This window comes from Myotis nattereri (genome assembly GCF_964212035.1).
Source record: "Myotis nattereri genome assembly, chromosome: 16".
Lineage (NCBI taxonomy): Eukaryota > Metazoa > Chordata > Mammalia > Chiroptera > Vespertilionidae > Myotis > Myotis nattereri.
Window position 1 is genome coordinate 16,413,513 of NC_138091.1, and position 11,924 is coordinate 16,425,436.

At 56.1% G+C, this 11,924-nt stretch overlaps 1 protein-coding gene across 2 annotated transcripts; it reads left to right on the top strand.

Moving 5' to 3' along the window:
- Positions 1-3,880: 3,880 nt before the first annotated feature.
- HES7 (hes family bHLH transcription factor 7) lies at positions 3,881-9,282 on the top strand. 2 transcript variants are annotated; one of them, XM_081110709.1, is made up of 4 exons: positions 3,881-4,017; positions 7,246-7,341; positions 7,919-8,006; positions 8,321-9,282. In XM_081110709.1, exons 2-4 carry the CDS (start codon positions 7,246-7,248, stop codon positions 8,770-8,772), a joined length of 636 nt encoding a protein of 211 aa, XP_080966835.1. In that variant the 5' UTR covers positions 3,881-4,017; the 3' UTR covers positions 8,773-9,282. The 2 variants fall into 2 exon arrangements, with proteins under 2 accessions (XP_080966835.1, XP_080966834.1); XM_081110708.1 differs by lacking the exon at positions 3,881-4,017 and adding an exon at positions 6,307-6,363.
- The last annotated feature ends 2,642 nt before the right edge of the window (positions 9,283-11,924 follow it).

Sequence of the window (11,924 nt, forward strand, 5' to 3'; positions counted from 1 at the left end):
TCACCTTACATTTCACCTCAATGAGTCCTTCCTTGACCATACCGTCTAAAATTGCAGCTCTATCCTGATTCTTCCTTTGGCCCAGAGGCCTGGTCCTCCTACTTCCCAACCCCCAACCCCCAGGATCCAACCCTCTAGAGTCAGACACTCCCCCTACCCAGGACCCAGGGGGGTCCCAGGAAGCCAGCTTTCCTTTCGAAGAACAAAGAGGGAGGAGCTGAGCCTTGGAACCCAGGCCTGGGGAGGCATCCCAGCAGGGAGGGGAAGCTCAGACAACTGGACCAGCTCTGCTGTCTCAGTTCCTCCCTGCCCCCTGCCTCTCTATGGACCCAGCACGTGTGGGACACGAGCTCCTCTCTCCCAAGCCCAGTGGCCCAGTGTCAGGAAGAGGCTGGAGACCCAGATATTCATACACACGCCACGTGCACAGACACAAACAGACATACACATAGGCCCACACTGACATAGAGGCATGCCGGACCCACAGAGACCCTATCCAACACCCCCATAAATGCTGGGAATGGGGGTAGGAATGTCCTCAGAGCCACATCTGCACAGGAACAGTGGCTGGAGAAAAAAATCACTGGGCCCCAACAACTCCTCTCAGGTTTGGGGGGCCTGAAGTGAGTGTGTGTGTGTGTGTGTGTGTGTGTGTGTGTGTGTGTTTGGAGCGAGAAGGGCTTTTTTAAAAAAATATATATTTTATTGATTTTTTACAGAGAGGAAAGGAGAGGGATAGAGAGTTAGAAACATCGATGAGAGAGAAACATCTATCAGCCGCCTCCTGCACACCCGGGGATGTGCCTGCAACCAAGGTACAGGCCCTTGACTGGAATCGAACCCAGGACCCTTCAGTCCACAGGCCGACGCTCCATCCACTGAGCCTAACTGGTCAGAGTGAGAAGGGCTTTTTAGAAAAATATACAAAATTAGGTACAGAAAGTATTTAATATATTTTATTGATTTTTTTACAGAGAGGAGGGGAGAGGGATAGAGTTAGAAACATCGATGAGAGAGAAACATAGACCAGCTGCCTCCTGCACACCCCCTACTGGGGATGTGCCCGCAACCAAGGTTCATGCCCTTGGCCGGAATTGAACCTGGGACGCTGGAGTGCGCAGTCCGAAGCTCTATTCACTGAGCCAAACCGGTGGGCAATACAGAAAGTATTTAGAGTGAAACAAGAGATCACAACTCTATCCTGAATCTTGTTTCTCCTCTATTATCATATGTGCCCTCTGACTTTGCACCTTCACAGCACAAAGCCTGGTGAATGGGCACAGGCGATAGCATTCCTGGAAGCCATTCCTACACCAGGACGGCTAGGCTTACTTACCTGGATGTGGAATGACTGGGAACCATAGTAACACATCCCACAAAAATGTAAATCTTGGGTCTTTCCAACTCACCTTCTCCATACCTGGATCCCCCAAATGCCCACAGCTGTTCCAACACAGCGGGGGGCAGAGGGAATGTGACCGAGGGAAAGCAGAGTGGGAGGTGACAGTGGTCTTTACCTTTTGCAGTTAAAAATATCTTCAATTTGCAGATATGACAGAAGCATATGGCCATGTGAAGACGTTGCTAGGCCCTCCCAGAGGCCTGTGGAAGTGAGGGGTCCTGAAGCCTAAACTGCTTTAGCTTCACGGTGAATTGGCCTCTGCAACTCCAATGTTTGATCCCAAATCTCGGATGGATGCTCCACCTGCCTAGAAATCCTAGTCTCATCGCTGAGGCCTTAGAAGCTTTGCTTTCCTACTCTCCAAAATGAACACTTCACCCCTTTCTCTTCAAACAGCCTGTAGCTGTCTCCCCTCCAGAGGTGAGCTTGGTTCGTTCTTTGAGAAAATGAGCGCACCGGCGATAACTTGCCTCATCCTCCCCCACCCCGAGCGACCCCGGCCCTCTGCCTCCCCTACTAGCTGAGGCCGACTTCTCTGCCTGCCACGGGAGTCTACCTACCTCGCCTCCACCTTCCCCCACCACCCAGGACTTGGTTATTCCCACCCTCCCCAAACCCTTTCTAGCAAACCTCATCTACCTGCCACACATTGGTATGCTCACCATTCACAGCAAAACTTGTCAACGTCTGCTGTCCCTCTGCCCTCACTTCCCCTTCTTACCTCACCCCACTCATCGGGACGCGCAGCCACTCTCACCCCGGCCACCTGTGCTAAACCAGGTGCTCGCTCCTCTCTCTTCTGACTTGACTTCCCAATAGCTTAGCTAGAGCTGACTGCTCCCTCCTTCTTCATGCCCTCCCCTTTCTTGGTTTCCTAGACTCCCCACTCCCCTGGCTTTTCTGCTGTCTCTCTGATCACCTTTGACAATTCTCCCTCCTCAACTTGACCTCAAGTGTTAGGATGCCTCAGGGCTCCTTGCTAAGCCTCTTCTCTCTCCACATTCTCTCCCTAGGTATTCCCGGTCTCATAGCCTTAAAAACCATCCAATGACTCCCCTGTATTTACCCTCCAGCTCTGACCCCCAAACTTGTATATCCCTGGCCTACCTGTATTCTCCACTTGAATGTCTAAGGGGATCTCAACTAACCTGAGAGTAAATTAAAATGGTTATTTTCTCTTCCCAAACCTTTTCCGCGCCCCCACCCCCCGCCCCTTCCCATCTCAATAAAAGGCACCACCAACCTCCTGGTACTTCAGCCAAAAACCTAGGCGTTCACTTTCCCTCTCCACTGCCACCACCTCAGGGCAAGCCACAATCATATCTTGCTTAGATTTCTGCTCTGGCAACCAGATGATATCTCTGCTTCCGTCTTCCACACAGCAGACAAAGTGATCTTTTAATACAAAAGTCAGTGAATATAACTTTCCTATTAAAATTCTCCACCAGTTTCCCATTGCACTTAGACGAAAATCCATTCCTTCCATTTTTGCAGCTCAAAATTCTCCCTCCTGGGGACAAGGACCCTCTTTCTCTAGCTCCCACCAGCAAGCCCCTTTCCTGCCCCAGAGCCTTTGCACTGGCTGGGTTTCTTTTTTTTTTTTTTTTTTGCTGTTGTTGTTTGTTTGTTTTTGTGTGGGTTTTTTTTTTGTGTGTGTGTGTGTGTGTTGTTGTTTTTTTGCCTGGTCTCATGGCTGGCTAAAATGTCACCTCCTGATAGAGGCTGCCTCTGAACGCCCAGACTGAAAGTAGCACTTCCCTCACTCTCAAGTCATCGCCATATCCGGTGCTCCTCGCCCGCCGCAGCCTCATGGCATCTGGATTTATATTATTTTCTGCTTTCTTAGTTATTTTCTGTCTCCCCTGCCCACTGTAAGTTTCAGGGGAGACCAGATCCGATGTTCCCTCAAAGTCTAACCATAGCACTACAGGAGGCACTCCATAAACACCGGCTGTGCGCACAGACACACAGATGCTCAGACTGTTGTACAATTTCCTTCTGGGGGCCCCTGTCCCACCTTAGAATCGAGAAGAGAGCGTTGCCATTCACTGACACAGTCCAGAGACGAGAAAGACCCAGACCGGGCCCAGATGAAAAAGACAGCTGAGAGGGACCGGAGACAGACACCAGCGGCCGGGCCCCGGGCCCAGGCCGAGCTCCAGAGAGAGGGACCGAGGCGGACAGGCCGAGACGCAGCCTCCGCACAGCCTAGGCAGCTGCCGAGCCAGATCCAGGAGGAGGGGCGCGGAGGGGGGCCAAACCCGCCGGAAGACCTGAAACCCGCGCGGCCACGGGGGGACCCCGCCGCCCCGCCCCCGCTTAAGAGTGGCCGCGGCAGCTGGCGGGGGCGCCCGGCCTCCCGCGGGCCGACGCGTGCGGGATCAAAGCCCCCGGGAAGGGGCGGGCGGGGAGGTGGCAGGATCCCGGAGGTGTGAGCGAGCTTCCCAGGGGATGGAAGGAGCGTGGGAGCGCGGAGTGCGGGCAGGGGACAGAGACCCGGGGGAAGCCGAGCGATCCCAGAGACACCCAGCCACCGAGACGCAGACGCAGAGAGAGACGGAGAAGCTGGAGAGATCCCGGGTCAGAAACGCAGAGACAACTAAAGACCCAGAGAGGTGAGCGCAAAAGTTGCTAAGAGACCTGGAAAGAACGTGAAATATACAGTGACACAGACGCCGAGAGGTACGCAGCACAGAAAGACTGCAAGACGCCGAAGGCCGAGACCCTGGGACTTGGAAAAAGAAAGGGCGCTTCAGAGAGAGCAGGAGGTAGGACAGAGAGAGCGAGCGAGGCGGAGAGATGGAAAGAAGAGCAAGGGGATTAGATAGAGCGCACGGGGCGGGAAGACCTCGCCCCTCCCCCGCGGCGGGCCCAGAGGACCCCCGGGGCAGGGATCCGAGGGCGGTGCCCTTTCTCAGGGTCACGCCTGCGGAGGTGCGGGGGCTGGGGGCGAAGGGAGTGGTGGGCAAGGCAGCAGGACCCCCTGGTTGGGAGGATGGACGTGTGAGAAGGTATGGAATCAAGATCTCCACCAGAGCCTCAAACCCTTCAGTAGAGTAAAAAGTAATATTTAATATGTGGTGAAAATATTAATGAAAGGTGCTTCTCAGAGAAATATCAAAGTTCTTTCAGTTTTTGTTGTGAAAAAGAAAAAAAAAGCAGTGTTGCATTGGCCGGGAATCGAACCCGGGCCTCCCGCGTGGCAGGCGAGAATTCTACCACTGAACCACCAATGCGCGCTCTAGCCAAGCTTCACCAGAGCTTATAAGAGGTCAACCTAGCGGTGATCAGGCGCGTTGTGTCAGCGAGGGACCTAGCGAAAGAGTGGGTCTGAATAGTTCAGGTGGGTGGAGCAACCCAGCCATCCTTCCTCTCTCCCGGATACGGCCACTGGGCCATAAAGTCGCCCCATATGGCCAGGGGCGGCCCCACACCCGGGTGCGAACAGCCCGGGGCCCCCAAACCTCGCGTGCAGGTGAGAAAAACCCAGCCTGAGCCCAGGTTCCCAAGGAGGGGGGCGGCGGGGGCTACTGGGGCCACACATCTGCGTTCCCATTTGGCCCAGGTACGGGGAGGTGGGATTGCTGGGGGCCCTGAACCCAAATGGGAGCGCCCTCCCCAAGGTCTGCGTCCCTTCGGGCTCGGGCTTTGGCAGGGTAGGCTCCGTGAAGAATATCAAGTTGTGGAGGGGCACGGGGAGGGCCAGGCGGAGTCCCATCCGCTCCCTACTCCGCGTCAATCTTCCGACTTGGTCTCCAACCTTGTCTTGACGTCTCCCTGTCGCTAGCACTCTTGCTGTCCTGTTAAATCTCTGATTTTACCTCATCGATCGTTTCCCCCTGAAGTCGCACCATTCTGCAGAGGGTCATGGTCTTGGTTTGGGGTGGGTGTAGGTCCCTTTTTTGTATCCCTTTCTTGTCCCTTTAAGAAAACCGCCTGCTCCCTGCTCCCCTATAGTTACCAGGAGGTTCCTGGGAGCGAGCACACTCGTGTCAGGTGTCCTGGCAGCCACACGCCCGAATCTCCCACCTTTTTAAAATCAAATACTTGTAAATGGAAAGATCTCTCCACTCCTGCCCGTGCTTTGCTTCCTCTTCCCTGAGGTTCCCCTCGCCCCAGTCCAGACACCCCTCAGGACGGGCTTCTTCCCGGTTACCTACTTTGATTCTGTAACAGCTACTTGATAACACGCGTGGTTCCCCCACTAGATCCTGCAGGGATGAGCTGGACCTCGAGCGCATACCTCAGCGCAAACGGCCCAGGCCTAGACCAGTGCGCCCGAGCGCGGGCTCCCGCCGCCCCTCCGGACTCGGGTGCGGCCCCGGTTCCCCCCCCCCCCCAACCCGCCCCGTTGGGGAATTAAATACGACCGCCTTGGATCTCACAGCGCGTCTCTTCCCCCTCCAGGCAGAACCCAGCTGAATTAGGTAGATCCGCCTCCCACCCGTTAGGTCTCTTCTTATTTTAAGCAGGATCATTGGGGTGAAGATGTGTAAGATCCAGCCTAGGGGCCGAGGGGTGCTCACTTCTTTTTTACTGTCAGCGGGGGTACGGTGACCGCCCGAACAAGCTGCGATTCTGGTGGCAAATTCTGACCCCAAATCACCTGAACTCTCTCCCCCCGCCCCCTAATAACCTCCTCCCTTCAGCTGGGCCCGCCTCATTATACAGCCTTATGGTCCTTAAAACAGCTGGTGCTCCGCTGACCCCTCATTTCCCACACTCCAGGCCCGTTCCGCGCCTTCCCCTCCCCCTAGCGCCCCTCCCCTTTCCGGGAGCCTCGTGCCTGGGGCCCAGCCGGAGGGATCCGGGTGCCGAAGAGGGCGGGTCCTGGTCCCCCCCCCCCCGCCCCCGGGAGCCTGAGGGATATAAGGCGCAACGGGAGCAGGGGCTCGTCCACACCAGGGTCCGGAGGAGCGATGGTCACCCGGGATCGAGCCGAGAATAGGGACGGCCCCAAGGTGAGCGGCGGGAGAAGAGGGAGCCGAGATCCCTGGTCCGGGCAGGGGACCGAGTCTCTGAGAGCTGGGCTGCAGGGGGGCGATATGCTCGGGAGACCCGCGGAGCCAGGAGCTGGGGAGCAAGCTGCAAAGCCTGAAGGAGGGGGACAGGGTCAGGCAGGACCTGCGTGGGCGGCAGAAGCACCAGGCTGGGGGGTTGGGTCACGGGAGTTGGCGGCTTGCGGTCGCGGGGACGCGGGCGGGGGCTGGTGTTGGCGTGAAACCGCCGAGAGGAGCACAGCGCTCGGGGAGGAGGGGAGAGGGAGGAGGGCGGGAAGCAGAGGCGAGACGCGCACTTGCTCCGCGCGGGCTGGCCCGGGGGGCACGGGCTCCAGGGGCCCGAGGCGGGGTGGAGGGTGTTAGAACCAGTTGCGAAGGGTGACCGCTCAGACGGGTTAGGGGGAGAAGAGGAGGTGCGGTCGCGCTGGGTATCTCCCTTTCTGCACTCAGGGCCGCCAGCTCTGAGTCCGGCACCTTGTGGCCCACGTGTCTGGGCGCAAAGAGGGCCCTCAAAGTTCTCCACTGAGACAGAGAGACACTGCACGATGCGGAGAAGTAGAGAGAAAAGAGGAGGAGAGACACAGAGAGGGGAGGAGGGAGGACGAGACTGAGAGAGGAGAATCAGAAGACCCGGGAGAGAGAGGAGGCGAGCTTCAGAAATGGACCCCTAGGGGCGCCGGGAGGGGGAGCGGAGAGGGGTCGAGCGGGTCGGGCCCCAGGCTCTCAGGAGTCTTGGGGAAGGGGGTGGAGGCCGGGCTGTCCCAGCGGCGGGGTCCCCACGCCCGCGCGGCCGCGCTGAGTCTTGGTCCCGTCGGCCCGCTCTCCCTTTCCTGCTGGTCCCAGATGCTGAAGCCGCTCGTGGAGAAGCGGCGCCGAGATCGCATCAACCGCAGCCTAGAGGAGCTGAGGCTGCTGCTGCTGGAGCGGACCCGGGACCAGGTCAGTCCTTCCGGACCCCCAGGCACCCCGTCCTCGCGTCCCAGGGCTTCCCACTTGGGTGGGGACAAATGCTGGCTGCATTGGCGACCCTGGCCCCGAGGCACCCTCGCCTGAGTCCCGCCCTGGGAATCCCATCCCAGACCCCTTCTTGCTCTCAGAACGCGATCTTCGTGGCCGCCTCTCGGGCCTGTAAGTTTCACACCTTGCTCTGTACATTTCCCTCCAGGGTGGGTCTGTTTCAACCTCCGGGTCTGCAAATTCGTCCTCCTCCTGCCCTCTCCGCCCCCAACAGCCAGCAGGGTGGTTCATTTCACCCACTGGGTTTGCTACGTTAAATGCCCTCCTCCCAACGCGGGGTGGGTTTCCTCCCCTCGGGCCGGACAGTTTCCTCGCAGGGCGGGTGAGGACCATTCTCGGTCATCTCCACCCCGCATTCGGGAGCGCGCCCTGCGGTCAGCGCGCACACGCGATCCGGGGGCACCCCCAGCCCCTGCCCCCCTCCCTCCTTTCTTCCCCCTGCCACTTTCCCCCTCTCTCCCCACCCCTCTGTCTTTGCGCCCTCCCCTCCTGCCTGTAGAACCTCCGGAACCCGAAGCTGGAGAAAGCAGAGATACTGGAGTTCGCCGTGGGCTACTTGAGGGAGCGAAGCCGGGTGGAGCCCCCGGGTACAGCGCGGGGGTGGGGCAGCGGAGGGGAGGGGGGAATCACCGAGGTCCGGGCCGGGGTAGGTGGGGCGGACTCTGCCGTGGACGGTGGGCTTGGGGAGTGGCAGGTTCTGCTCTGAGGCGAGGTTAATAACACCCGCGCGTGTCTGTCTCTGTGTCTCCCTCATTTTCTCTCTGTCCGTCCATTTGGTCTCCTGTCTCTGTGCGCCTGTCCGGCCTTGGTACTTCTGCGCCCCGCCCCTTCCTTTACCCCTGCCGGGCCCCTGCCCTGACCGCCCGTCCTCCCGTCGGCCGCACCCGCCCCGCGGCTCCAGGGGTCCCCCGGTTCCCAGCCCAGGACGCCGAGGCGCTCGCCAGCTGCTACTTGTCGGGTTTCCGGGAGTGCCTGCTTCGCCTGGCGGCTTTCGCGCACGACGCCAGCCCGGCCGCCCGTGCCCAGCTCTTCTCCGCGCTGCATGTCTACCTGCGCCCCAAGCCGCCCCGGCCGGAACCCATCGACCCGAGGCCCCAAGCATCGCGCCCACCGCTGGACCCCGCCGCCCCGGCGCCTGGCCCCGCGCTGCACCAGCGCCCCCCAGTGCACCCGGGCTCCCCTAGCCCTGGTTGCGCCTGGTCCCCGTCCCCTTGCTCCCCCCACGCTGGGGATTCCGGCGAGCCGGCACCCCTCACCGGACTGCAGCCGCCGCCTCCGCCTCCTTACAGACAAGACGGGGCGCCCAAGGCCCCGCCGCTCCCGCCGCCCGCTTTCTGGAGACCTTGGCCCTAAGCTTTGGGGGGTGGGGGCGGGGCTGGGGGTAGGGTAGAGACTCCAGCCTGAGGGCAGCAGAGGGATCCGGGAGTCGGGGCGAGGAGGTGTTGGGGAGGGCAGCGGGGCGCGCGGGCGCAGCGCGCGGGTGAGATGTGGTCTATATTAGAGTATCTATATAAATATATATTTTCCTGGTTCCTGTCCCTTTCCCCTGCCCCCCGCTTGCGTCTAGGATTGTACCCTCTCTGTCCCAGCCCAGCCCCAACCCCTTCTCGAGTCCCTAGTGCATGGAATAAAGTGGTTATTAAATCCCCGTGTGTCCCAAAGCCAGGGGCCTGCCTTTATCTCGGCGTCCACGCCTGCTTTCCCTCCCCTTCTGTCTCCCGTCCCCCCAGTCCTGCTCTCCGAGGCCCAAGTCCCAGGGCAGACAGGTAAGTAAAGAAGAGTGCAGAGCAGAGACTGAGGCTGGAACTGAAAACAGACAGAAAACAGAGTTAGGATAGGGGGAGAGGGACGGGACCTTTAGGGAAAAAAAAAAAAGGAAAGAAAATAAAAGTTGGAATAAAACCGACTCTGGTGGGATTCGAACCCACAACCTTTGAATCGCTCTTTCGTCACTAGAAGTCCAATGCGCTATCCATTGCGCCACAGAGCCCGCTATCCAGCGACGGCGTCTGACGGCATACGGGAGCTGGATGGGGGAGGGGGAGAGGGAGGGGCGTACCAAGAGCTCGCGGTTGGGACCTGAGGCCTGCCAGGGAGAGGTAGCGGGCGCAGAGCAGGGGAGCCAGGTGGGAGTGCGGGAGCACAGGGGTGGAGGAGATCGGGAGAGAGAGCAACAGGAGTGCGGGGACGAGCAGAGCTCCAGCTGCCTGCTTGGGGGATGATGCTTCCAGCCCAGGCGCACCCCACTCCCAGATGTGCCCCACTCATCAAAATAAACTTATTTCGTTGTAAATTTCTGTGTGTCTTTGTTTCCTTGGGCCTACCTGCTTTGCTATCCGCTGCTCTGCAGTTCTAAATCTAGATGGTTTCCAAAGAAGACCAGCCGATTTAATACAACCATTTCTAGCTTACTTTTCTATAGTCTCTTAGGAGGAGTGTGGAGGAACTCTTACTTCACGCAGGTAGCGTGGCCGAGCGGTCTAAGGCGCTGGATTTAGGCTCCAGTCTCTCCGGAGGCGTGGGTTCGAATCCCACCGCTGCCAAACTAGAGTTTTTTCCCCCCCACTCGTGGTTCATGAATCCTGTAACAATTCATGCAGGACCTTGTGGGATCTTCCTCAATTTTATAAGGACTCCTGATAGAGGTCTCACCACTGTTATCCCTCTTTGGTATTCAAGACATATCCTATCTAGATCTGCATCCCAGCCCCAAAACAAAACCTGATGGACACTGCCGAAGTAACCTTTTCTTAGTAACTCATCTCCCCATTAACATGTTCTCAAATAACATTCTTATCTCTCAAAATTAGCGCAACACGTGTTCATATACATATTCAAGTGATTGACTGTGTTTTCCTCAGAGTGTGCTAGGGGCTTCAATTGCCTAGTGTGAAAGCTCAAAGAACAGAACTGTAGTTTTTCTTTTTAAATACTCTTCATAAAAGAACCTCATACATAAAACCAATACATAATGGAACATATTGACGATTGTGAAAAACAAAACTTAAGGTTCCACCGAGATTTGAACTCGGATCGCTGGATTCAGAGTCCAGAGTGCTAACCATTACACCATGGAACCAACTGATATGAGTCTCTTCTGAATATTTATATAATTGTAAACTCTGTTCTTATTGCCCTGCACTCTACTATTTACAGAAGACAAAACAACACAAAAACAATTGTTGGATAAGGTAGATGCCGTTATCAAGCATCTAAAATATGAATTGAAATGTACTGTCAATGTAAAATGGAAACCGTACATAGAAGACTTAGTACAGAAAAAGTTATAATTTCATTAACATTAAAATATTGATTATATGTTAAAATGCTCAGATTTTGGATACTTGGGGTTAAATAAAATATGTTATTAAAATTAATTTCAACTGTTGCTTTTTACTCTTTTAAAGAAAATGACAGATTTTATTTCTTAGAGCAGTTTTAGGTTTACAGAAAAATTGAACAGAAAGTACAGAGATCTCCCATGTACTCCTGTTACCCCCTGGTTTCTTTTTCTATTATTATTATTCCATTTTTAGTTTTATTGAAGTATAATTGATATACAAAACTGCACACACTTAATGTATACACATCTTGATTAAACTTTTTATTCTTTTTAATGTGGCTACTAGAAAATTTAAGTTAGCATATATGACTCGTATATGTGCTACTCTAAAGCATCTCTACTTTCCTTCCCATTATTCGTTCTATCTTCTGAAAACTAAAAACTTGGCGTTTTACCACTTCCTTTTAAATACTACTTCCTTTTAAAACTAATTAAGAGAATTTTTGTTATTCCTTTGTTTTGTTTAAAGGCATACAAATATTAATTGTACTTAGGAAATGAGTGTTTAGGTAGAAAAAAGTTGAACGCCCGAACAGGGACTTGAACCCTGGACCCTCAGATTAAAAGTCTGATGCTCTACCGACTGAGCTATCCGGGCTCTCAGGCTTTTCCTACTCTGGCATCTTTAAGAGTATTAGTCCTGTAAAATTTCACGCTCGCAAAAGCGACGGGGAATTGTATGCAAGTGCTCGGAGGATGCCGGCACAGACCCTACGGAAGCTGGAGCACCGGGCAACTGCTGACCGCGCTTCTTACCGGCTTCCCTCGAGTAGTTTCCGCCGTTCGGTTAGCTAGGGCTGGAGGCCCGGGGGCTGGGACAGCGCGGTGCCGGGACTTGCCGCGCGGGGCCGCTGCCGGCTGCGGGCTTTCCTCGCCGGGAGGTTTCTCCAGGGTATGAATGACCTCAATCTTAGGCACTCGGGCACCCCCGCTCCCGCCCACCGGCCCGAAGGTCGAGGGCGGGCCCGAATGCCACATGGGACCTTCAGATACTGTGCGCCGGGAGTCCACTTCGATACCCTGACGAGCTCCATTCCAAGGGAGAGATTGAGATCTGGCATGCCAAAGACAGGGGTCACGGAGGGCCGGGCGTGGGAGGGCGGTGCAGAGTGTGGGGTGACAGGAGAGCTGTTTCTGACCCTCACGCGAGGTGCAGGAATGC

What these genes read in the sequence shown, in the direction of transcription:
- HES7 (XM_081110708.1), top strand. Translation starts at nt 6,322, where the DNA reads ATGGTCACCCGGGATCGAGCCGAGAATAGGGACGGCCCCAAG. An exon ending in AGAATAGGGACGGCCCCAAG is followed by an intron (nt 6,364 to 7,245) that starts GTGAGCGGCGGG and finishes TGCTGGTCCCAG; the next exon opens with ATGCTGAAGCCGCTCGTGGA. An exon ending in TGGAGCGGACCCGGGACCAG is followed by an intron (nt 7,342 to 7,918) that starts GTCAGTCCTTCC and finishes TCCTGCCTGTAG; the next exon opens with AACCTCCGGAACCCGAAGCT.